General features: G+C 44.0%; 1 protein-coding gene across 2 annotated transcripts in view; it reads left to right on the plus strand.

Moving 5' to 3' along the window:
• The window catches only part of Akap7 (A-kinase anchoring protein 7), a 116,010-nt gene extending 89,418 nt beyond the window's left edge, over positions 1-26,592 (plus strand). For both annotated transcript variants that reach the window (XM_051164049.1, XM_051164048.1), the window contains one exon: positions 25,605-26,592. In XM_051164049.1, the coding sequence (XP_051020006.1) occupies positions 25,605-25,801 (197 nt within the window). In that variant the 3' untranslated portion in view covers positions 25,802-26,592. The remainder of the gene's footprint in view (positions 1-25,604) is intronic.
• Positions 26,593-26,870: the final 278 nt, after the last annotated feature.

Below are 26,870 nucleotides of genomic sequence, written 5' to 3' on the forward strand. Positions count from 1 at the left end.
AAGAATGAAGTCTTCTGCTTTTAGCTGCAGTGCTTTTAATACTGGTTTCTGGGGAGTTCTCTATAAGGCTTTCTGGGTTCTTCCCCCCAAATTCTAACCTTACTAAAGGGAAAGGAAAATAGCACGCTGTGTCTGAAGGAGACATCTAGCCCAGAAGCACAGACCCAGTGCACCCATGCCCCGCCCCCTCTCCACACTCAGCCCAGCTGACCCCTGGTCTTGTAAATTCCTTCCACATCATTCTTTCTCCTGTCTTTGGTTTTGTCATCACTTCCTTTTTTTCTATACTCATTCACATATCCCATGCACACATACATTCTATTGGAGACCAACTTCCGAAGCTGTATCTAATTTCTCTGCTGCAGGGTAGTCTAAAGAGAAAACCTGTTGGGCGTGGCTATTGCATGCCTAATGGGACTTACCAAGTTGGAGGTGGGTGTTAAAACACAGCAGAGATCTCGTTGCCCAGTATGCCTCAAAAGGAGTATAAGTTAGCACTGACTGGACATATCCCATCCGTAAATTCTGTTGGTAATATGTGGGGGGAAGAATCTAGAAGAGACATTTGAGAGCGTCCAGAATCATTTTGCTCTTGTCTCCGGATTGCACAGTAACAGTCAAAGATGCAGATGCAGTTTCTTGTTGTATTCCCAGATACTCAGTAGCCTTGTTAGTTTGCTCCAAATTGCCTGCTCTTTGAGAATCTGCTACTGGCAGAGCTCAAGAGCGCTAACGTCTGTGCCCCACTCTGTCTCCCAATTCCATCATAATGGGTCATGGCTGTGAGCTGTTCTTCCAGAGGGTGGCTCAAATTAGAGAGACTCCAATGGGATGTTGATGAAAACTTATTTATTTATTTTTTGTGGGTATCTATCATTCTCAAAACACAGGTGAGTTGGAAATTCCATCTTCTGCAGTCCTACAGAGATACGGCAAGGATAGACCCAACGGTAAGAGTCAAGCGGTCTCCTCTCCTCCTCTTTTGTCCTGCTTGGGCCCTTTGGTGACGGTGCTGGCGAATGAAAGGGGCTCTGACTCAGTCGACTCATTAGCGCTACCATTTTAATCTGCTAATAGCAAGCAAGATGATTCTCTAATCAACCAGTCATGCAAGGGCCCACATCCACACTGCAAGTTAGCTGTGCACACCTGGAGCTCTTGGTAATAGGGCCAATGCTGAAATGTAGCCAAACTCAGCTTAGTTTCAACAAGACCAGAAAAGCCATTCTTTCTTGAATCCCAGTGGTTAAACAATCCCCTCCCCCAGGCAAGTTTTATATTTTTCAATGTTGGCCCACAGTAAGCAGAATATATTGAAAATTAGTTGATGATTCTTAGATGATTAGATTTTATATTCTATATAAAAATGATTCTGATAATAAAATTAATGTAAATGTGGTAGCAATAAAAAATCCTATAGCTAGATTTTAATAGAGATTTCTCTGAATTTTTATTTTTATTTTTAGGACTTTTCCTCCTGTGGATTACCTAGTTTTTAGTGATCTGGAAGGAATGTCCCTGAACATAAGTGTCATGGCATAGGTGTACTGAACACCATTTCATACCTCATTAAGGAAACCTCAATGGAAGTTTGACAATTAGACACCTCTATAAGAAATCACTCAACATTTTCGTTGTTCTTCTCCCACTGTACATTTTCCTATTTTGAAGCACACTGCCTTTGTGCAAATAGAATACTTGAATGGGCGTGGATGGTATGAAGTGCCTCTCGTGGCAGGTAGTCTCTTTCACTGCAAGTGTGCAAGCACAGGCTGGCCACACCGCTTGTTCTTAGAGATTTTGCAAGGACAAGCAGGCCAGCCACCGAAGCGATCTATCGACAACTCAGCTACTTTACAGCATTGAGCTTCTCTATCGACAACTCAGCTACTTTACAGCATTGAGCTTCTCTGATGCTGCTCTCCCAGTTTCTACTCTCCACACACTGGCTTCACCATAGTGTTTCCCACGTCTGTCCCATCTCCTCGCCTGGATGTATAGTACCTCACATTCAGGACACACTGTGTATTCCTGTAGTTGTACCAGAGTCTAAACATGTCTTACCCATAGGAACCGTGTTGTGTGTGCTTGTTGTTGAAGAGGATGGTACTGGTTTCCCATGAGGCTGTGAGTGTGGGGGCGTTTGAGATGACTAAGGTTAAGAACCACTATGGATGGAGGTGTGTGTGGCTGCAGCGGTGGCTTAATACTTAAGAGCATGCATGCTGTTCTTTTTAACTTTTGTTGAAAACAGACCTTTTTTCATACAATGTATTCTTATTATGGCTTCCCCTCCCCCAACCCCATCCAGTTGTTCTTCACTTTCCTTCCCATCCAGAGCCACGCCCTTTCTGTCTTTTTAGAAAACAGGCTTCTAAGTAATAATAGTAAAACAAAACAAAAACAGAAACAAACTATTTGCAGTAGGACAAAGCAAACAGAAGAAAAAGAGCTGAAGACAAAGCTGAAGGAACACATATACATATACGTATACATATACATATGCATGCAGAGATGCATTTGCACGCATACACAGGAATCCTATAAAAGCACAAAACTGAGAATCATAATGTATATGATAGGGCCTGTAAGGTTAAAAAAAAAAAAGTCCTGACACAGCATTATAGCCGGGCGTGGTGGCTCATGCCTTTAATCCCAGCACTCGGGAGGTAGAGGCAGGCGGATCAGTGTGAGTTCAAGGCCAGCCTGCTCTACAAAGTGATTCTAGGACAGCCAAGGCTACACAGAGAAACCCTGTCTTGAAAAACCAAAAAACAAAACAAAACAAAACAAAAAAATCCTGACACAACATTATGAGACAAAGATCTGAATATGCCATTGAGTTTATTTTGTGTTGGTCATCTACTGCTGTGTATGGGGCTGACCCTTAAGACTGGTTTGTTTCCCCAGAGTGACTCTCTTGGAGAAAACTACTTTTTAACTTGCAAGTTGTTATCAATTGGAGACAGCTTCTCGTGAAGGGATGGGAGTATGTGTCCACTTCTTCTTTTAGTTGTGGAACCCCATCTGGTCCAGACCCATGTAGGGCCTGTGCATATGCCCTCCGCCTCTCTGAGTTCCTATACAAGCACATACAGTTCTTACTGAAGACCCCAGTTTGGTTCCCTGTACTCACACTGGGCAGCTTCTAACGGTCCGTAACTTAAGCTTCCAATGAATCAAATAACCCTAGACTCTGCAGGCGCTGTACCCATGTGTATATAACCAATCCTCCAGCATACAATTAAAAATAAATCTAATAACAACAATAAAAACACAATACCTCCAATCCTCTAATACACACAAATAATGAAATACTAGTTCTTTATCTAACCAACCAACCAACCAATCAAAAACTCCTATGGGGCTGGAGAGATGGCTCAGCAGTTAAAACTACTGACTTCTTTTCTAGAGGGTCAGAGTTCCATTCCTGACACCCAATCTTAGAACTGCTTGCAACTCCAGCTCCAGAGACTCCAATGCACTCTTTTGGCCTCTATGGGCACAAAAATGCGTGTGGCATGCATGCACACAGACACCAAAATATAAAAATCTTTCTAAAAAGTATTATGATTTTGAAAGTTTATTCTTTTCCCCCATTTGTCTCTTAGAGCTGAAAGGCTAGGGGCCACAAGAATCATGTAAGTATGACTTTTTTTTAAAGGATATAACAATATTTTAATTATTTTTTTGTATTTAAAATACAGGATTTTGATTTTGTTATTTTTTAATAAATATTTTTACATATACATTTACGTTATAACACATATATAATAAACTACCTACAGCAAAAAGAACTATGAAACAATCAGGAATTATATAAATGTTATATTCGTAGTGTTTTGGCTATTTGTATTTGGCTTCCTTGAATAAAACATCTTTCCTATCTTGGTGAGTCTAAAAGTCTGAATGTAAATCAATATCTATCATATCTCATCATTATCAACTTAAACCATCTATCTAAATCTAAAAAAATCTTAACCCCTAAACAACCAAGCTTAATTGTAAAACTAAGCTCTCTGGTCTTCAACCCCATCAGAGACTTGAGAAGGAGTAAAATTAATTACCTGAGTATATAGGGAGTGCAGGTTAGCAGCTTCCCAAATGAGAAGATGACAGAGATGGTTTGCTGCCTGAACAGTCACCCAAAATTCTCTATAAAGTTGGAGCCTCATCTTCAGCTTTCTCGCCCAATACATCTGACAGACATATTTATGAGGCAGGAACTTTTGAGGACTTGCTTACTCTGTCTTGGCAGAGTTTGGCCATTGACTCTGCCTGCATCCAAGCTTGCCTATTTTTTATGCAGAATGTGTCTGTGGCAGAAACGAGGCCATTTTGCCCAGTGGCTTATTTGCCACATTTGAAGCCATCTCCATAAGGATTGATGCTCATCTTCTTTGAGGTAGGCTGGGTGTTGCCAGGAGTTAACCTGTCTTGCTGTCAAAGACTCTTTAATAAAAAAAAAAAAAAAAAATTTAAATGCCATATTCTGTAGGTCTCTGAGGTTTTTGAAGACCTTACCTAACTATTTTACCTTATCTGTTTATGAAATCATATTTATCCATTAAACCTAGGATATATATTCTTATGTTAGAAATAGACTTGTAATTGATATGACCACGAGTTGATCAACTAACAATTAACTTGTATAGCTTACTATCGTAAACACCCTGCAATAGCACTTTCAAATTATTGGAAGTAAACCTTGTACTATAATTGAGTCATATGGATACAGTACCGCACATTGAGTAGAACTATATCTAATGTGTGTGAAGAATAGTCTTAAATTTGAATTCTATACCACTGTATCTAAAATTAAGTTATTTTGCATCTATATACAAAATTCTATACCAGTGAATTAAAAATAACCTTGTGCGTAACAATTAAGGCATTAAGTTGAGGAGTAGATTCACAAATCTACTTTTTGTCCTATCATCCCTGTATATTTCTATATTCCCCCTTCTTTCTTTTTAATGCCTATCTGCAAGTATGACTTTTAATACTCTCCCTTCTTCGCTTCCTTCTCTTTCCCATCCCAACCTCCACTTTGGCTTAATTTATTGGATGCCTACCATCTTCCAGGTACTGTGCCAGGATTATTTTCAAAATGCTTACGAAGTACAATTATTAGATGTCTGCTCCCCGGCTGCCCTGCTTCAGAGGGGAAGTTGTTGGCAGCCAGAGAGATGGGGAGTTTCTCACTTATAGTCCTCTGGGGTATTGGGGCTAAAGCTGGCAGAAAGCCTGGATCCCGGGCTACTTAGTATCTGTTGCCCCGGCTGAAGCAGAGGAAGTACTGTGTTGTGTAATCCAAGACTGCACTGGGTAATGTAGTGGTGGCAGAAGTCATGTTATACAATGTAAGACATTTAGCCATAGTCAGTACTGATTTGATTTGCCCATTGCTAAATGACGTATACCCAGGAGGTCGAGTATGGAGACCTCAGAGCAGATGCCAGCAGTTAAGGCTCTTGTTTCAGCTCCCAGATTCTGTTAATTCACAGGCAGTGGGGCTCACTGGTATTTCCTTTTGTTGTAGGACTTTGGAACGTTTGAACATTATGGGTAATGCTGAATAATTTTCCTTTGGAGTACCTGGGTTGTAAGGTTATACTCAGTCCTCAGGGCTGCCATTGGCTGCTGTAAGCCACATACTGTGTCCTCTTTCCTGGACACAGGACAGAAAGGAGTGGGGGTTTCTGACATATCCAGTTTTCCAGCAGTGTGCTATGACCTCAGAAGAATTTTAAATGTTAGTCTAAATCTAGTGAAATCCTTTGAAGACAGGTGATAAATCATTTCCCATAGATCTGTTTAATTTTGGCTGTGTGTATGTGTGTGTGTGTGTGTGTGTGTTGAGTATTAATCCTTTATTCTTAACAACATGTCAAAAAAATATACCATATTTTGGCCTGTGTCACTTCCAGTAAATTACTAAATTATCATTGGAAACATTTGTTAAATTTCCAACATCCCTGCGACAGTATACTTGATATAGGAAAGTTTATATTTTTAAGTTTTTTTTATTATAATTTATTTACATTATATCCCGATTGTTATCCACTCATTCATATCTTCCCGTTGCACTCTCCCTCCCTCTTCTGCTCTCATTCCCTTCCTCTAGACCTCTGACAGGGCGTCCCTCCTCCCCCCACCATCTGACCTCAGCCTATCAGGTCTCATCAGGATAGCCTGCATCCCCTTTCTCTGTGTGTCCACAGACCGCCCTGCCACGGGGGCGGGGGGGAGGGGGTGTGATCAAATTGCAGGCAGCAGAGTTCCTGTCAGAGGCAGTCTCTGCTCTCTTCCCCCATGCGAAGGCGGAGAATGAACTGACCATTGCCTATGTCTGCACACGAGGTCTAGGTTCTCTGCTTGCAGTGTCCTTGGTTGGTGCAACAGTTTGTGCAGGCCCCTCAGGTCCAGATCCGCCAGCCTTGCTGGTCTCCCTGTGGGGCTCCTGGACCCTGCAGTTCTTTCCATCTCCCCATTCTTCCATGCCACTCTCAGTGCAACCCTCAGGCCCAGTATATGCCTGATCCCCTGCTGGGTGGAGTCTCTCAGAGAATATCTATGTTCAAAATTTTGGTCATTTAATCCATAGTAAAGAGAGTCAAAAAAGTTTCCAAGTGTTTAGTGTCATGTGGTAGACCATGGAGATGTTTGGAGACAAGCTGACCCAGTTTATAATTTTGGTTCTGATATTTACTATTTAATTTCTATGCTTATTACCCCAATTTCAAGTAGTATCTACCTGTCATGACAACTAAATAATCAAGATTTAGTTAATATTTATAATATGCCTGCCTGCTAGCCACCCTTCTTTAATATACTTGATAAATGTGGTTTCTGTACAAGAAATAAAGACTGTGTTAACTGCAGCTCAGTTTGGCACAATAGTGGTTTTATTTTTTACCTTATCTCAGAGGAGGAATTAGGACTAAGAATTTTAGCTCAATACAGCATCCTTTTTTGGAGAATTCCCTACCTGTGTGCTTGAGGTCTTGCCTCCTGTCCCGGGAGAAATATGGACTTTATACGTGGTCAATCCAGGCTTCTTAAAACCAACAGAGGGCCTGTCTTCTGTCTTTCTTTCTTCCTTCCTTCCTTTCTTTCTTTCTTGGTTTTTGAGACAGGGTCTCTCTGTGAAGCCTTGGCTGTCCTGGACTCACTTTGTAGACCAGGCTGGCCTCGAACTCACAACGATTCCTGCCTCTGCCTCCCTAGTGCTGGGATTAAAGGTGTGCACCACCACACTGGGCCGCAGGGCCTTTCTAAGAATGAAGCTAGCACAGATAATAGAGGAAGTAGAGGAAAGGGCACCCACCCCACAGCGTCTAAGACCTTCTCCAGTCCATAGGGCAGTGCACGCTTGCCCGCCCTTTGTTTAGACTCATTTGAGTTAAACTTTTATCGCCTGCAACCATAGACTTTGGACGTAATTATAGGGGACTTTATAGTGGATGTGAATCCCTGGTTCTGCCAAACTGACTTGGAATATAGCTGCGATTATACATTAACACATTGTTGTTGTTACAGATACGTTCGATTTACTGAGTTTATTATGTGCCAAACTCCAGTGTGTATTCTGTAAGAGATGCCGCTTGCCCCAACTCCCTGACTTCTTGTAAACCTTCATGCTGCCTTTGGTTGCAGTGAGAGCTGGCCTCATGTGAGGATGCTCCGTGGAGTGTTTTGTCTCACTTCCACTAACGTTGCTGCACTCATCCCTTCTGGAAAGCTCTGACCAGGTGTTCAGAAGACACGGGGATGAGTAATGCGTAGCTATTATTGTTGGAGTTTTCTTTTTAAATTCACATGACTTTTCAAAACAGAAATCTGTTGGATCCCAAGGGTTTTTGTTTCATTTGTTTTTTTGTTTTGTTTTTTTGTCCTCACAGTAGTATAAGTCAACATGAAGAGTTTATCAAGCAGGTGACGCCACGCCCTTCTCGGGACACCACACCCTTCCCAAGCTCGGAAGGTCACAGAAGCAAGCCAGGAAAGTTCAGTCAGGGCAGGTTAATTGCCACCGAGGCAGGCAGTTGTTCCCAGCTTCTCTCATAAGTGACATTTACAACTTGATATGAGCAAACACAGCTTCTACAATATACATTTCAAGGGCCCCATGATGAAAATTCGTAATGTCAGAGTTAAAAGTTAACAGAGCTTGGACGTATTAAAATAAATCTTTCAGTTGGGGAGTAGTCAAAGACAAACCTTGAAAATAGAGTGAGTGTAGCTTACACTTAAGTGTTGTGTTAACTGGGATGTGAATGCTAAGTTTATTATAAGCCAAATAAAAGATATTAGAAATGTAATTTCTTATTTCCATATACAGTTTTCCCAGCTTACTAATTTAGCTAAGGGTATTTATAAGCATAAAATATACTTATGGAGAAAATGTGGTACCAGGGAAAAAGCGATGTGTGAACAGGATGCCTGGGATAGAAGGAAATGTGGTGTTTCATCCCCCAGAGAGATGGAGTTCACCAGTGATACTTCTGGGGAAGGAAGGAGGACTCCAGTGGAAGAGAGCGGGCCACATTTGCTTACTACCCTTTGCTCCCACCCCCATGCTGACTGTGGTCAGGGAGTTGCTCTTGGCATTTGCCACGAGACTGACACCAAGCTTTAATTGGATGGCTAACATATGTCAGTCGGAGCAAAAATAAAAATTCACACTTTCTAAGCACTTTAAATGTACAGCCCAAGTTAGCTATGAAGGCAGTGTTTCAGGGGTTTGAATGCTGTAATTTGATTGCGTGTAAACTGGCAAGTGGACGATTTGGTAACCTAATCCTTTCGTGTCTGACTGTACTATAGCCAAACCTTACTTAAAGTTCTGTCACACTGGCACGTGTCCCAAGGGAAGGAGGCTTAAGACACACCCCAGGATTCCAACGCTGGACTGGGAGGAGGCTTAGTTGTCTTAGAATGTGTAGATGGTTGGAAATGTGGAAGTGGAAAGTGGTCCTTATGGATCTTTTGAGACTCATTTAGGGACAGTGCATGTTGCAGCAGCAAGTTTCTAGGCTTTGGACCTTGGAAGTCAGGTGGTTGCTGGTGAGATGGTCCCATTGGTACTGAGTCTGAGGGCTTGATTTGATCCTACATGGTAGAAAGTGAGACAGACTCCTGAAAGGCCCTTTGACCTCCACAGGTGTGCTGTGTCATGTACACACACACACACACAGGCATGTGGCACACACACCATATATAAATGTGAAAAACAACGTCAAGTGGTAATGGAATGTTAAATCTAGAAACATCCTAGTTTTGTTTACAATGTTTTGTATTAAACAATAAAAATAGGCAAATTGACTAGTAATAGGAACGTCTGAGTAGAGTCCGTATTACTACCTTGAAATATATTATGTGGCAGAAGATTTTTTTTTTTTTTTTTATTAATTAATTTATTCTTGTTACATCTCAATGTTTATCCCATCCCTTGTATCCTCCCATTCCTCCCCCCCCCCATTTTCCCATTATTCCCCTCCCCTATGACTGTTCCTGAGGGGGATTACGTCCCCCTATATATTCTCATAGGGTATCAAGTCTCTTCTTGGCTACTTGCTGTCCTTCCTCTGAGTGCCACCAGGTCTCCCCCTCCAGGGGACATGGTCAAATGTGAGGCACCAGAGTATGTGAGAAAGTCATATCACACTCTCCACTCAACTGTGGAGAATATTCTGACCATTGGCTAGATCTGGGAAGGGGTTTAAAGTTTACCTCCTGTATTGTCCTTGGCTGGTGCCTTAGTTTGAGCGGGACCCCTGGGCCCAAATCTGCCTATCATATTGTTCTACTTGTAGATTTCTAGGACCCTCTGTATCCTTTTATTTTGCTGTTCTCCCATGCGTCTCTCATTTAGAGTCCCAATAGGATGCCTTCCCCTCTGTCCCAGTTTCCTGGTAAATGAAGGCTTTCGTGGGACATGCCCCTTGGGCTAGTATGCAGATATAAGTGAGTATATACCATTTGATTCTTTCTGCTTCTGGGTTAACTCACTCATTATGATCATTTCTAGCTCAATCCATTTATCCACAAATTTCGGGAATTCCTTGTTTTTAATAGCTGAGTAGTATTCCATAGTGTATATGTACCACAGTTTCTTTATCCACTCTTCTACTGAGGGACACTTAGGCTGTTTCCATGTTCTGGCTATTATGAATAAGGCTGCTATGAACATGGTTGAGCAAATTTTCTTGTGGCAGAAGATTTTTAAATCAGAATTTCTAAACTATTATGACACCAAACATTAAGTAGAAGACCAGAACTTTTTATGATAATGTGTACATTTAGACTATTTAATTTATAGTGACTACTGAGTGTTGTTCAAATTAATGTCTTTAGGATCAGCGAACATGCTGTAAAATAGAGGGTAAATATGTAAGTTTGGGCTATTGTCTAGGTGCACTCTTCTCTAACCTGTTTTCCGGTATAAATGTTGGCGATTGTACTTCCTGGTTGTTTTAGTGATAGCATGCCAGCCTGTGCTGCTTGCTGTGTGATTATCTTTATAGCAGAAGTTGTTTTGAAACTTTAGATTTCTTCTAAGGTACTTGTACAATTGGCACATTAAATCTAAGCCAAGAACTCACAGAGATGGTGGTGTACACTCAGTACTGTGCGCACAGCCTACCTAACCTCTAATGCAGACTTAGACCTACAGATCGTTTCGTAATTGTGTATCCACAACTACACGAAGTTTGATGATAAATTAAAAGGTTCTAATAGATTATTTTGTGAGGAAGCTTGTTCCTGAAGAAATGCAGTTATAACTGCTTAACTTCGTATGTGTTTTTAACTCTGTACCCTTTGTTCCCGAACGTGTTTGAATCATCAGTAGTTGCAGAATTAAGTGAGGAGAAATACAAAAATAGCAGGTATTAGTTATGGCATAGCTAAGAAAACAGGGAGGTATAGCGGGTATTTTGACAGAGAATTTAATGGAGAAATTAGTTGACTAGATTTTTGAGGTATTATGAGTGGAGAGTGTGTTCATAGCAAGACAGAAACAGTCACTTCCAGGCTTGGAGACTTATGGAAAGAAGGGTCCTCTGCTCTGAATTCTGGGTTTAATTCTGGCACTGGCATGTGTATGTATGTCGCTCATATTCTCCCCTATTCCTCTCTCTGGCCCCATCCGCCCTCTCTGGGCATCTTTCTTCCATGTCTATCTTCCTGAAAGAGAACAAATCATTTAAAAACTGATTCGTCAGCAGTTTTGTGAATATTACTTCTAAATGCCTTGCGTCTGTTAGATGTGTGCTCTGCAGTCTTGTTCATGCTGTTTTGAGGCAATAGTGGATGTCGTTTAAGCTCCTCCTGTCATTCGTATTGAGGGCACTTGCTGCCAGTTGTGGGGACAGACTAGTGAGTGGGTAGGGAGTCAGGCATGCAGCCAGTGCAGGACAGCACTGAGAGGGATAAGTTGTTTGACCATCATCAGGGTTAAAAGGAACCAAAGGCTCCTGTCAGGACCTAAAGAGCATTGATTGAAATATCTAAAAAGTCTGAGGAATTCTGAGAAGTGTCTGAAAGCCAGTCAGGGTGAAAACAGAGGGGACAATAGCATGTGTCCAGGCAGTGACCGGCATCGGATATATCAAGGCAGAGTCTTAGTGAAGAGAAAGGACCGAGGGGAAGATGCATTCATTGCTTCACGGTGCAAACAAGGTGGCCTGCTTGATCACTGTCAGCCCTCTACTTCTCCACCCCCAGTTCAGTCATGTGTGCACACATGGGTGTCCTTGTGTGTGTGTTCACATGTGTGCACACGTGTGCATGGAGACTTTTTCTTTTCTTTTTGAGACAGAGTTCCTGGCCTGGGGCACATTGCATTTGGCTAGGACTTGTTCAAAGGTAAAAATATTTTAATTTCTCTCACTTTTGACCCATTTTAAGTAATGGATTAACAGGAAGATGAAAATAAAGTTTAAAAGATCAGGAAAAGAACACAGTTCTGGTGACACAGGTATAAGCCGTACTGTCAATATGAACAAGTCCTAACAATGGACAGTCCATCGCTACAGACACCCTGTTAGACTGCAAAGGTTGGGCAGTAAATTAATTTAATGAAAAAACTGAGATGTTTGCCTTTGAGATAATAGGAGACAAACTGTGAAGTTAAGGATGATGATTATATATTATGTTTGTGGTCATTACCTAAAGTATTATATAATGTATGTTTATAAAGTGCAAAAGGAGGGGTTGTGATATCTTGTTGTTATACTTAATTAAAATTATTTTAAGGTGTAAAACAAGTGGTGCATTTTTCATTCTGGAGAAACTTGTTCTCCAAATTTTTTTTCAAGCTAGGAAAGAGATACTTACCCTGAAAACAAGCTCATGTTCCCAAATATAGCCTTCAGCCTTCATTATGTGTAGTGATTTGGAGAGGGGACCCTCACTTTCTATAGGGCTCCCATAGAGTTATTGAGCTGGGCTATGCTGGGTCAAAGGGTAACCTAGGTGAAGGGTTTAGCAGCTCTTCAGGAGCCAGGTGAGGGGAGTGAGGATGCATAGGCAGCAGTGGAATTAGCGAGTGGTCTGATAATCTTCTTTTCTTGGAGGAAAGGTGGGAGGAAGGTACAGAAGGGGTTGGGGATGGATGTGGCCCCAGCCCAGTGCAGCAGTGGACCAGGCCTGATCCAGAAGGCTCTCTGGGCTCCTACATGGGGACTCACGATGCTGCTGCCTTCCTCTGAGTTTAAGGACACTGGGAGGCCAGTAGCCCTGTGGTCCACCTCTGTGACCTGCTCTTCTTCCCAATCTTTACTTGTTTATTAGAATTTCTTTTTATTGGTCCTGATTTTTTTTTTTTTTTTTTTTTACTTCTATCTTAACTCTGCTGCTATGTTTTTCTGCTAATGACTATATCGAGTCTTTTGGGAATTTAACGAGAAGGATGAGAGGCTGGAAAGAAGAAGCCTGGTGATAGAAGGTATAATGGTTACCAGGAAGATGAGAGCAAAGCTGAGATAACTGTCATGAATGACTGCGACATTCTGTAGCGGGCAAGTTCCGTGAGGAGGTGCATACAGCCTGAGCCTGATATTTCTTTACAGTGCTGCATGTTTGAGTTTAGTGCATCTAGAAGACAAAAACCATCGATATTTCTGGTGCAGTCTGTTCAGATGGCTGCTGGACACCTCTTGCAAGATGAACTAATTTACAGGAGCTCTTTTCTATTCCAGAACAGGCAGCATTTGGTTGTAAGCGTGTAGTCTAAGCTATACAGAATAATACCTGACGTTGCGGGAAGGCAGCTGCACGCTCTACTACACCCCACCCGCACACACACTATAGCCATCTTGTATGCCATTATTTCCCACTATTCAAGAAATAGAGGTGGTGCTCGAGCGACAGTTCAGTGTCATGGCTCAGAGTGTGCATGGCTCTTGTGCAGCACCCGAGGTCAATTTCTAGCACCCAGGTGGGAGAGCTCACAACCCTATGTACCCCAGCTCCTGTGGATCCAGAGCTCTCTTCTGGGCTCCTCAGGCAGCACCAACACTCACACGCATGTACCCCGCCCCTTCACACATACACATACCCAACTGAAAATAAAGAAAAATGTCAGCTCTTACTGTTAGGCCAAGCACCTCAGCCACTGCTTTGTGTTAAAACTAATTTTCACAGCAGCTCTGGTCTGCAGAACTGATGGTACATGTACTTTGTAAATCAAAAGAGCAAGACATAGGAAGGACAGGTGGCTTTCACAGGGACACAGGTGTGACATTCTGACCCTATAATTTTAGAAGAGGCATTAAAATATTTCATGATTATAAGTCTCATTGTAGAATGGGAAATATTATAGGAGGTATAGTTGTGTAAAGTAATAGATAGGTATTAGGATTGCGCGATGGGTCCTAGAGTCACAGCTTTGGCAGGTTTTTACTAGGTAGAGTTGGCAAGGCTAGTTTCCAGATCTTTGATTCGACATACGTAGAAATTGAGTTGAGCTTTGGATTTCCATGTGTGGGAGAAAGTCCGTCAGTACTTAACGTGAGGCAGGTTTATCATTATTAAGTGCTCTCATGCACACAGTTATCAGGAGCGGGTGGCTGTAGAACAGCAGGTGTGCAGGACAGAAGGTCCTCGAGCACGCTGTGATGGGCTTGGCATCTCATGCTCAGCGCTCCGGGGACGTGTCCAAGAGCTGCAGTGGGGCCGGACTCTGGCTCCTTCCATAGGAAAGAGCAGTACGGTGAGTCCAGGCGATCTCTGGTGTCCCTCGTCTACCCATGTTTCTATGGGGACAAGCTCATGGCCTGCAGAGGAAGCCCAGCACAGTGGTGGCTGTCCCTTGCCTGACTGCTGCCTTCTGTCCTTGTTTCTTACTGACATTTGACTGGCTGTTAGCAGCTTCTTTGTACATGGAGCTCAAGCAGTCCAGAAGCAAACACCAGCTGACGGATCACATGCATGTCCATTTATAACCACCTACTCAGGGTTCAATAAACATACACACCAGCTTAATTTTCTGCTGGAGATTTCTAATAGAAGTTTCTAGTGAATTGGTAGTCTTAAGACATCAAGAAAAGAAAAATGCTATGTTACTTTTTTCAATCATGTTTCCCCTGAAGTTAAACACATAAATCAAAGAGGTCTCCAGGCTTCCGTGTGGTGCTGTTTTCTTATCCATATTATTGCGCTGTCCGGAAAGGTGTCCAAGGACGGGTTCTGCTTTGCTTTTATTTTGCTGATTGGTTATCGTATCCTCACATGCTTTTTAGCATTTCAAGCTCACTATTTCATCCATTATTACTGATTTAAAAAAATGTCCAGTGGACTTTGTCTGTGGTTAGCCAGGGTTCACAAGCAGGTGAAAGATTGAGTTCGCCCTGGTTTTCATGTTTTCGGGTGTTAGAGGGTTTACTAGCCATCAAAGCAAAACAGCGACACTCAACCTGTTGGATGGGTTGATAGCTGAGAGACTAAAGAGACTCGCAGCCCGAATGCACTGTCCTTACTTACCTGCAAGAGGGTTAGCTTCACTGCTTGGCCGAGTTAAAGACAGCTACGATTGGATAATTAAAAACAGTTCATTTTTGTTGAAATATATGTTTTCATGCTGGGCTGTAGCCCAGTCGGTGGGATGTTCACTTTAGAATGCACCAAGCTCTGGGTTTGATACTCAGGGTTGTGTAGGGTGAACGTGGTGCACGCATGTAGTCCCAAAACTCCTGAGGTAGGGCAAGGAAGGCCTGTTCAAAGCTTATCTTCAGATATATAGGGAGTTCGGGGGCAGCTAATGTCCTAGAGGCTTCTTAAAAGCAGAAACATACACATACCCACACATACACATGTATTTGTGATGTTCTCAGCTACTCCATATATGTTCCAACATTATAGTCCCCCTCCCAAAGATGTGTCTGCTTATTTACCACAAAATTAAGACAAATGAAGAGAAATCACTTGTTAGTAGCAAATGCAGTGTCTTCTTATTAATATGTATGTGTAGACCAAACTTACATGCATACCACATAGCAGTGTTCTGAGAATTGTGTATATCTTAGGAAATGGGGGTTCGGTTGGATCCTGCATGGAAATAGATGCCCTGCACCCTTCTCAGCATGGCCTGGGAGCTCCCCAACTCCATGTGTTTCCAGCCTCATGGCTCTCCTTCTTACATCATTAGTCACCATGCGCTGGAGCAAGACTGCCATTAGCCGCACCGGCCACGCTGCTGGCATGCCACGGGGTTTGATGTCATGCCAAGCTATTCTACCTGTCACCTGGGAAATACAGACTCAATTTACAAGATCTGACTCAAGCATCACATCCTTCTGTTTACACAAGGTTTTTGAGTATTTTGTCCTAGACTTGGCCAGTTAGTTAGTAGTTTTCTCTCTCTCTCTCTCTCTCTCTCTCTCTCTCTCTCTCTCTCTCTCTCTTTCATTCTTCTCTCCTTCAATACCTCCTGACTGCAGCCTCCCCTCCCTCTGCTCCTCCCAGTTCTCCCCTCTCCCCCATACCCTCTCTGCCATCTCCCTTCAGAAAAAAGCAGGCCTCTCATAGATATCATCCAAACAGCGTTAACAACTTTCAAGGAGACTAGGCACAAACCGTCATATTAAGGCTGGATGAGGTAACCCAGTAGGAGGAAAAGGGTCTCAAGAACAGATAAAAGAGTCAGAGTCAGAGAGACCCCCCTCCCCTTTCCCAGTGATAGGAGTCCCATAGACACGCCAAGCCAAACAGCCATAACATATGTGTAGAGGACTTAGCACGGACCCCTGCAGGCTCCGTGATTGTTGCTTCAGTCTCTGTGAGCGGCCCTATGAGCCCTGCTTAGTTGGTTCCATGGGCCATGTTCTCGTGGTGTCCTCGACCCCTCTGGCTCCTACAATCCTTTCTCCCCATCTTCTGCAGAGGTCCCTGATCTCAGCCTAGTGTTTGGGTGTAGGTCTCTGCATCTGGTCCCATAAGCTGCCAGAGGACACCTCTCTGGTGGTGACTGAGCTAGGGTACATGGCCTGGAGTTTTGGATATCCATATATCCAAGGAACTATGGATTCCCCTACTTCTGCCTCTTGATTGCTAGGATTAGCGGCATGTCCCAGAATTTCCAGTCTTTGAACCCAGGCTTATGCATATTAGGCAAGAACTCTGCTAGCTGAGCCACATCCCAGCCCTTGCTTATAGTCTTTAACATTTTTATTTATTTAACATGTACAGGTATTTTGCCTACATGTATGTCTGTGCCCCCATGTGTATGCCTGGGGTCTGCAGAGGCCAGAAGAGAATGTCAAATGCTCTGGGATTGGAGTTGCGAGCATTGGGAGCTGCCATGTGGTGGCAGGAATCAAACCTCGGTCTTGGAAGAGCAGCCTGTGTTCTTAGCTGCTGAGCCACCTCTCCAGCCTGTCAGTCTTTATGTGTGTATGCGCTCCCTCTTTCCTTCAGAGTATCCGTGGCCTTTTATTGTTTGTTGCCGTGCATTTCTGATAACGTGCAGGTTTCCTGAAGGAAGGGCCACATTGGGGTCAGTTCTCCATTCACGGTGCAGCTGCCTATCACAGGCAGAGGGGGCTCAGGGGATGTCTGTGGAAGGAAAGCTGGAGGTGTGAAAGAAAGACGGGAGGGGGGAGGGAAGAAAAGAAAGGGCAGGGACAGGAAGGAGGGCTCCTGTTCTGGCAGTCGGTATGCGCTACTTAGTTCTGAGAATTTTCAGTGGAGGATGAAGTACCGTGACCGAAACCTGAATTTTCTGGTTCTCCAGTCAGTCTTCCAGTCATTGGAATGTCTCACTTCTGCCTGCTTTGCCCCAGGAGGAGGGTTCTTGGGTTACCTGCCTGGGGCGGGTGTTCGTGGTGGGTTAAGCTTCCATTTTGTAGAACTTGGGGATCCCATCCCTGTGGCTGTAGAATCCTAACCATGTTTTGTCAACTCCTGTGTCATTGTTTTTTATACTCCCCTCCCCTCAAGAGAAGCCTCTGAAAAACCGAGTGGGATAGTGTTTCTGACCCTACTTTGCAAAGCAGGAGTCCCTCCAAGCAGGGGGAGGATGCGGTCCCTGTCACTGCTGTGTGACCCGAGGACTTGTTGTCAGCCTGGCCTTCCTCTTGACATGGGTGTGCCTGTGTTGCTTATAGAGTCAAAGCAGGAGCCCTGGCTTACAATTTATGTTATTTGATTAAATTGCTTGACAACATTTGCTTGGCTGACCTGTCTTGGTGAACACATGCATTTAGAATGGGAAAGTACCCTCCTCTCTGCCTCAACTGTTTAGAATATACACTTAGAAAGAAAAGCATGTGTTATCATGAGCAGGTGTTTGCTGCTCAAATCAAAAGTCAACTGTCATGTCCATCTCTCTTAAAATAGATGGCCAATCAGATGTGTGTGGCAGTTAAGAGCCTCAGCACACATTCGGGAGGCAGAGGCAGGTGGATCACTATGAGTTCAAGGCCAGCCTGGTCTACAGAGCCAGTCCAGGACAGCCAAGGCTACACAGAGAAACCCTGTCTCAAAAAACAAAACAAAACAAAAAACCCCTAAATCGTCTAAGCATGGCTTTGATCGTCTTCAGACTTCACATTTCCTGCTGATTGAGAGATTTCTTTAAGATTTATGCTTATGACATGTCTCTTTGTCCTAAAATATTTTTCGGTGATATTCATTCTTCTGTTGATACCCCTGTGGGCCAGATTTGTATGAATAACACCTACCTCTTTTTTCATGACTCAGAATTGCACATCTTAGTGAGTTTGGCACTCAGTGACCCAGAGTGGTCTTAGTGACCAGTCAGGGACCTTGAAAACCCCTACATTCTGACTGGAACAAAAGCAGGAACTAAAATTTCAGGCAGGAACACCATGGTTTCTCTATATGGGATAGTGACTGTGATGTGGACGCATAGGTAGATTCTGCAAACAACGAAGAGCAAACCCCCAGAATCCCCACACCGGAGTCAGTGATCACCTGTCAGTCTCACATGGGTGCCAAGCTAGTTTGTGTCCTCAGAGCAGATTGAATGGGTGATGTGTGGTCCACAGAAGAGGAGAAGGGAAACAAGTTGCCTGGCTCCTGTCCACACTCACAAGTCACTCCCCAGTCAATCTTACGGAAAATATTTTGAGATTGAGCACAACAGAAAACTGTGAATCATGGGAGAGCAACCGAGAAATGATTACACACGCTGCAGTTGAAAAGTGTCTTAAAATAGTGAGGAGCCGGGAAGTCACCCTTCTGGGCGGCCACAGGCTAATGGCAGAGTGACAAGCGTGAAACTCTGCTGACCCCCGTCCAGGCAATACCGGGAAGAAACTTTCAGCATCTCGAAAAGTGAAGTCTACTTTACACACTGTAAATCTGCCCTTGTTTGTGTTTAGTCCTGTGAGCTTTAATGAGCAGCGGAGTCACAGTGACCCCAAGCAAGATCCACCACCCTCCAGGATTTGTCCACATTCCTTCCTGTTCCTCTCCCAGCTCCCCCAAGCAGCTAGTCTGTTTCCCATCTTCCTTTTCTCTAACGTCAAGTAGGAAACCACATAGTGTGTTCCCTCTTCAGTTTGGCCCCTTTCATGTTATGTATTTTAGGATTATCTGTGGTGTAGCATGCGTCAGTGTCCCATTCCTTTGTATTCCTCTTCTTTTGCATGAATGCATCGCAGCCCTTGGGTCGTCCATCAGACGAAGGGTGTTTAGGTGCTTTCTATTTTAAGGCACCTTTGAACAGAGCTCCAGACATTGGTGCAAAGTGCTTTGCTGAGCATATGCTTCCATTCATCTGTTTTCACGTAAAGTTAGAGGTGAGACTGCTGCAAAGTGTAGGAAGAACGTAGTCAACTTTTATAGGAATTTCCCCCCAGTGGGATTTTTGCATTCTCACCAGTGACAGAAGCTCTGCTTGCTTGCTTCGTGTCCTCAGCACCCCTTCACGCTTTGTGTCCTTCTGAGTCATTTGAGGGGGCGAGCAGTGTCATCTCGTTGTGATTATTACTCGTCTCTCTCTGATGACTAATGACGGTGACTGTCTTTGGCCATGCTTGTTGGCCATCCGTACATTTTTGTCATTTTGCTTTTGAGATAGGCTCACTCTACATAGCTCTGGCTGTCTGACAACTCACTGTGTAGACCAGGCTGGTTTCTGGTGAACACTATTCCTCTGTCCTTCCCACATATAAAATCAGGAACTGTGCCGGAATAGCTCATGTGCCGCTGCCACTTGTTCTCTACAGGGCTCCTGCAGAGCTACCTAGCTGGGCTGTGCTGGCCCAAGGGATGAAATCTCTGCATCCCAGTATGAGGATTAAAGCTGTGGCCTACTGCATCTGACCCCTCACCCATGGCCACAGTTAAGAACAAGCGCCCTCTTCTAAGGCTGCCGTCATTACGGTTCTAGAACAGTAGATGTGAAGTTGGAAGTAATGGGAAGATGCGGGGGAGCCCTTGTTCGGACCTAAGTGAAACCCGTTCTTCTCATTCATTTCCTCCATTAGCTTTTGCAGCCCCCAGTCAGCATTTTCAACCCTGCGGCCTTCATCTTCCTAGTCTGGGACTCAGGCGTGGGACACCCATGCCTGACCATTCTAACAAGCCTGACTGCAGGCCTCTAAGGCCATCTGAGAGCATCCAGAAGCATCACCAAGTGTGGTTCTCCCAACAGGTCTGCAGTCCTCAGTGACCGAGAGCAGTTATTTGTGGGGGGCTGCTGTCAAGGCTACATGTGTCTGCCTGCCAATTTCGGCTTTGTCGGCAGCCTGGCACATTTCCCTCACGTGGTCTTATCTCCTTGTGTCCCCAGGCCTAACTTGCCCGCGTTTGCCTCACTGACTTGCAGTTGAGTGTATGCCACACTGGCTTACGGAGGCATCAAGCCCATTGGTCTGTTGAGCCTTTCCTCTGTGGAATTTCTCAAAAGATCTTTCCAGCAAAGCTGGCATCAGTAACCACCTCTTCCACACCTTCTTTTCCCTCTTTGATATTCCAGTAACTGGTTCTATTTTGGCTTTCTTTGTTTTAACTTTTGAGATGACGTGCCTTGTAGCCAAGGCTGGTCTTGAACTCACTGTGTGGGCGATGATGATGACCTTGAACTCTGGCTCCTCCAACCTCTGTCTCCCAAGTACCAGGATTATTGGCATGGGCCACCACAAGTATCAGTGGCTTTTAATAGTTACATTTCTTCCTGGGTACAGCTTTTCAGCCAAGAGACATCCCGTCTTTTGTCCTTCCCTTTGTTGCAATCACACCCGAGAGCCCCTTAGGTCAGGCGCTGCTTCCTGGGGAATCTTGTCCCCTTCTGATCTGTTTGTCTTTCCGTGCATCCTGGTCACCTTCTAACTTGGGTAGTTTTTCAGCCTGGTACAGTATGATAGGGCCAAGCCTCGTACCAGCCTTCCTTTTGTGTGTTTGCCCTTTGAACATTCACAGACCTCTCAGCTTTTCTCCTTTTGTTTTCTCACGATCATGCAGACAGTACTTACAGGGCTCATGGTGTAATACAGTATGCTCTTTATGTGGCATGGTGACATCCATGGATCTGTGCTGCAGCCTTGGGGCTCATAGAAGCTGTTTCCTTAGTGAGTCTTTTGACACTTGATGTACAGTGACAACTGCTAATGTGCTCAGGTGTGAATGGTCTCATTTTCACATGTCTTCCCACAGTGTGCATGCATGTGTGTATGCATGCGTATGCGTGTGCGTGTGTGTATGTTTGTGTAGTCTTTCTCCCTCCCTCCCTCTCTCCACCCGCCCTCCTTTACTTCCTCTCTCATTCTTATATTTTCTGCTTCTTAAAAACCAAGTCAAATTACTACCCATTGATTTATTCTTGTCAGTATACACAGGCATTTAGATGTTAGGGGTGTGCAGGAAGGTGGTGACAGTGTCTAGAGCCTGGCATGAGAGATATGAACCCAGCTTTTGTTGGGTCAGCTCAGCTCATGTGTTAAGACCAACTGAGCCACACTACAGTATCAGAGGCAAAAGCTAGTCTGTTCAGTAGGTATGAAGAGTCAGTAAACCAAATAAATGAAGAAAGGATACTTTTGATCACGAGTTTGATGCTTTTATTAGGAACATTTTTGTAAGTATCTTATTGGAATCAAAAGAGAACTGCGCATATTGTCACACTGTGCTAGGCTGCCATTGTCAACAGGCATCAGAAAATGCCCTTTATCTGTCTCAGGGTTAGGTCAGTGTGAGAGGCTGCTGTCCTTGGCCAAGCATCAGCCAGAGGAAAAATACAGCATGCCTCTAATCTGAAAATGTCTCCGTGAGGTGAACCAAGTCTACCAATAATCAGAAGACAAGTTCTTACTGGAATGAAGATTCTGGCTTCTTAGACCCTTGCATTCTTAGAGATCTCTGTAATAAACCCGCCATGGACACACATGTGTATTCGTGCATACATTAATAAAAATGTTTACAGGGCCTCAAGTATCGTAGACTGGCCCTAAGCTCCCTATGTAGCTAAGGATGAGCTTGCATGCTCACCCTCCTGCCTGAGCCTCCCAGAGCACTAGGGTGGTAGTTAAGTGTCACCACGCCCAGTCCTCTGTGAGATGACATTAATAGCCTGAGTGGGTTTTCAGGAATCAGTGGGGAAGCTGGAGTCCAGGTCAGAACTGGAAGATTTGTTAATTTGCTTATTTACGATTGATTGGCAAAATAAGTACTTACTGTGGATTGTTAATTTCTGATCATCACTGGGAGAGAGATTTTGTCTCACTGATCAGGTTCACCAGGCAAAGTAGATGTAGATTTTTCGCATAGATATCTGAATTGTGAAATTCTCTGCTCCAATTTTAGCTTTAATTTTTACATTTACGTTTCTGGCCATGGTGTGCTATTAATATAAGATGATAATAAGATTCAAAACTGTTGCTACTACTTTCAAGGATTTCAATAAAAAATTCCCTAGGCAAAAAAAAAAAAAAAATATTGAGCTCTTCTTGTGATGAATAAATTGTGCCATATATTAGCAGAGAGGATGGTAACAGAGGTCTATTATAGTTTGTCCTCAAGCCATGTTTATGTGTGGGTACATGTGGGTGGACAAATACACGTGCACAAGCAGGTGTTATGTGCACACGTGCACGCATGCACTCAGAGGCCAGAGACAGATGTGAGACAGCTGTTTCCTTGGTCGTTTTGAGACAGGGTTCCTCAGTGAATCTGGTATTTACCAATTAGTTAGAATAGTTGGCCAGTGAGCTCCAGGGTTCCCCCGCCCGCCTCTCTTTCTCTGCTTCCCCACTGCCAGGATTGTACATGTGTACCACTGCACCCGACCTTTTATGTATGTGCTGGGGGGGGATCCAAGCTCAGGTCTCATGCTCACATACAGGCATGTTCCTGACTGAACCATGTTCCCAACCACCAGACTCACATCTTTGTGACTTAATAATGTACGCCCATAATTTATGAAAGAATTAAAATTAAAGCCAGTAGGATCTTGGTTTATTCTCTGCTATATTTCTATAGGCCGGGAGAATACAGACTATATTTTTGCAGGCATATAGATACTTACTACATGACACATACTCTTCCACATAACACATGCTCTTCCAGCTGAGCAAGGCGAGGGAGGTTTCATGGAGTAAGTAGAATTTTAATTGGAAAGGAAAGGGTGGGGCTGTGTAGTACTAGGGAATGATCTAGAAGCTTCTAACGAATTTGACCCCAGAAGTGAGGTAACAGTGGCTGTTTAGGCAAACACAGGAAGTCCTGAAATGTAAGCTTGTTTCCCTGGTAAGTGGAGACTAAAAGAGATATTTTATCTGGTTTTCTAAATGAATTATTTTTGAGCTACGGTCTCACTGTGTAGCCCTGGCTGGCCTGGAGGTTGATCAGGCTGGCCTCAAATTCACAGAGATCCAGCATCTGCCTCTGTTTCCTAAGCACTGCAATTAAAGGTGTGTGCCACCATGTCCAGCCCCAGAGGGATGCTTTAGAGAAATCTATAGGCATTTTGTCAGGTGCCTTGAAGACAGGAGAAATTGTGAAGCGCATATTGACAGTGTTCTGCAGTGAAGTGTGCTGATAAAGGCCAAGGAAGTACCAAAGATAACCATGTTTTGAGTTTGATTGACACGTGCAATAGTAAAAGCATAAAAAAAAAAAAAAAAAAAAAAAAAAAAAAAAAATAGGGCAGCCAGAAGGGAAACGAACATTTGTTGAGAAGCTTTTATATCTCGGCCTCTCTCTTTAAGAAAGGTGTTGAGCAGGGTCTTCCTCTGGGGCCCATGTGAGCCTTGAACTTGCATCCTGAGTATGGGACTACAAGCAGATCCCACAACGCCCCAGGGTATTTCAAATATCTTAACATTTAAAGTCACAGGGACATTTCACTGACAGAAACAACAAGGTACATGGTGTTAGAACTGAGAAGGGTTTGAGAGAATGAGATATCAATGGGACTTAAATCCAACCTTGTTATCTTACCAGCGAGAAAGCCGACTGGAGGTCCAGACCTGTCCACAAATTACAACCTCTGGCCTGGGTGTAGAGCCTGGGTGGGGGTGTGGAAAGTCAGCTTTTGAAAGCATCCCTTCATTCACCTCTGATTTTTCCACTTTAAATTTGAAGAGCCACTGTACAAATAGCTGCACGCAGCGTGACTAGAGATACCATCTGCACAGGGTAAGTGTTGTGCTTTAAGATGGATAGAAAATCATTTAAATATCAGGCACCATTTCCGTGAATTCTTACTAGTAAAACTCTGAACTTTTGCCTAAAGTTTAGTAGTGACATTTTTTTTTTTCTTGCTTTTCACAATATCACGATGTATCCATTCGGCAGGTTCTTCATCACTGAGCCAAAGCTTTCTCAATTCTGAACATGCTTTGCACTGTACATATGCTTAAACTTCTGATCATGGTCCTTGGTGCCATGTTGCCACATTTGACGGGGAAGCGGTTGCTGAGGCATCTCTCTGGGCTGATCTTAACCCATCCTCCTGTTCATTTGTGATGCCCATCCCTTGGAAGGATGGAGGGTGACTCCAAGCAGAATTGATCCTACATGTGCTCTGTAGACAAATAACAGGGCTCTGGAGGCAGTCTGGGGCCAGGTGTGATCCTTTGGGACATCTTTGTTTTCCAAGCCCTGTTAGATGTGAGGACAGAAAATAATATCCATCTCCCTGCTCCCACCCACTGTATCCTCCTGTCCCAGACCTGAGCATGCAAACTGTAGCACTGGCCTCGTCCTCACGAGTCCTTGGATTGTCCTGCACTGAGCTCATCTTACTGGGCAACGTCTTGTCTTCCTTAACACCAACCATCCACTTTCCAGCCTACGGTTCAATGGAGGGAGGGAGACCGCTGAGTAGATGCAGTAAGGAGAGGGTTTGGAGAGTAGAAGAGTGATGTAGGGTGAGGACACGGGAGAAGCGACTCTTGTTCAAAACAGTAAATAAGGCACATGCTTTGCATGTTTACACCTGGATCGTCACTGGCAGGACAGCAAAAATCATCACAAGACAGCGATTTCTAGGAAGTTACCACAGGATCGTAATCCTTAGGAGAATTTCCCGTCTCTTGAATGACAGCGCTAGCGATGGGGTTTTAAAAATAGAATGCTGGCTTTGCAGTCCTATTTTAAAGCAGTCATTGCTGGCAGTGGGTACCGCGTTTGTCTTGGTGTGAGTGCTGGGAGTTTATCGACAACCCGTCTCTGTGCTAAGCAGTTCAAAATGAGTGATCCTGGGCGGGAAGATGACAGGGCAATCTTGATCTCATGGTAGCATTGCAGAGGGAGCTGCAGGCCCAGATCTCCTAGGTGAATTCATGTGTCTGAGACCCCAGGTGTGGACACACAAGCAGCTCCATAGTCACCATTAACCTCCTGGTGAGAGAGGAGCACAAAGCCATGTAGAAATGGGAAGGCTGCAGTGCTGCCAGCCAGGGTGTGCATGTGTCTAATTCCGGCTAGTCAGCCTGAAGTCTTCAGAAACAGACAGGGTCCTGCTTGGACAAATGCCATAGGAAAAGGCAACCCACTCTTGCTGATTTATAGATCCCCTTCGCCAGAATGAGGGACACTTGCTCTTTTAACAAGCGGAACTAGCTGGGCCCTGTGGCCTCGTCGTTGCTATGGCGATACGAGCTCAGTGACCTCTCTTCTCTTGTGGAATGTAGGTGAGAAGGACCGAGGGGAGCCTGAGGATGCAGAACTGGTCAGGCTCAGTAAGAGGCTGGTGGAGAGCGCCGTGCTCAAGGCTGTCCAGCAGTACCTGGAAGAAACGCAGAACAAAAAGCAGCCTGCGGAGGGGAACGCCACGAAAGCCGAAGAGGGCGAGCGGAATGGCGTTGGCAGTGATAGCAACAGGAAATGAGAGGGAACCTTCCGGCTGCTGCCACTCGGCTGAGTCGCAGCCTGACGACTCGCAGTGTGCTAGTTACTACGTGTCCTGTTCAAGCCCCGGAGAGCGCCTAACACTTTTATGATTGATGCGTCGGCGTGGCTGCGACACAACAGGGAAGAATGGGGTGCTGAGACCAGCAAAAGAAATGAATTTACAGAAGAACACCACAGAGTTCGTGTGCCATCAACCATGTACAAGGGAGAGCGGGCGCTTAGGGAAAGGCCTGCCGGACTCAAAAGGCGGAGGGAGAGGACTTGCCACCGGACTGAATACTGCCGTTTACATTGCTTAGAGCATTTGACTACTTTATCTGAGGCCAAAATTTGCACACAGCTATCAAGTACTCAGTTCAGTTTGTCACTATTGAAATGATCATGAGTGAGTCCACAATGTGTCATGTTTGTCCCCGGTGTGCCATTACCATACAGTGATCTTTATTTACAGTAAATTAAGTTTCACGTAAATTATATATTTTTGGCAAAATGCAATCTTTTCTATGAAATGTGGGTAACATTTTTAAAGGTTCTTAAGCCTTATTTTGATAAGTCAGTGTGCCACACTTACTGTATATCATTGATATTTGTACCCTAAATGTATTATATAATTCCCCCCCCTTAGGCAAGAAACCAATCGGAACCCAAGACTTACTCAGCGAAGCTTTGCACCGAGAAAGGATGGAGCTGAAGTCCAAAGTGAAACAGATAAAGGACCTTTTGATGAAGCCTGAGACTCTGGCCAAGATTAGGAAGGAGCTTTTTGAAGGGAGAATTTTTAATAACGGCAATCAAATGAACGATGCTGATTTCAGTATGACTTTGCCATAGCTTTCCACTGCTGTTATGCATGGTTAAAAGGATGAACTCTCAGCCCATTAAATAGCTCTTTGGTAAATAACCAGAGTGTTCTTACAGTTTCTACAAAGCCCACAAACCAACATTTGGTAAGAAAGTAACAACTTCTTGCCAAAGAAAACATATTTTTGCCTTATCATCAATCATCATCATCATCACTACCGCCACCACCATCATCAATAGCTGAA

This window comes from Acomys russatus, chromosome 21 (assembly GCF_903995435.1).
Source record: "Acomys russatus chromosome 21, mAcoRus1.1, whole genome shotgun sequence".
NCBI lineage: Eukaryota > Metazoa > Chordata > Mammalia > Rodentia > Muridae > Acomys > Acomys russatus.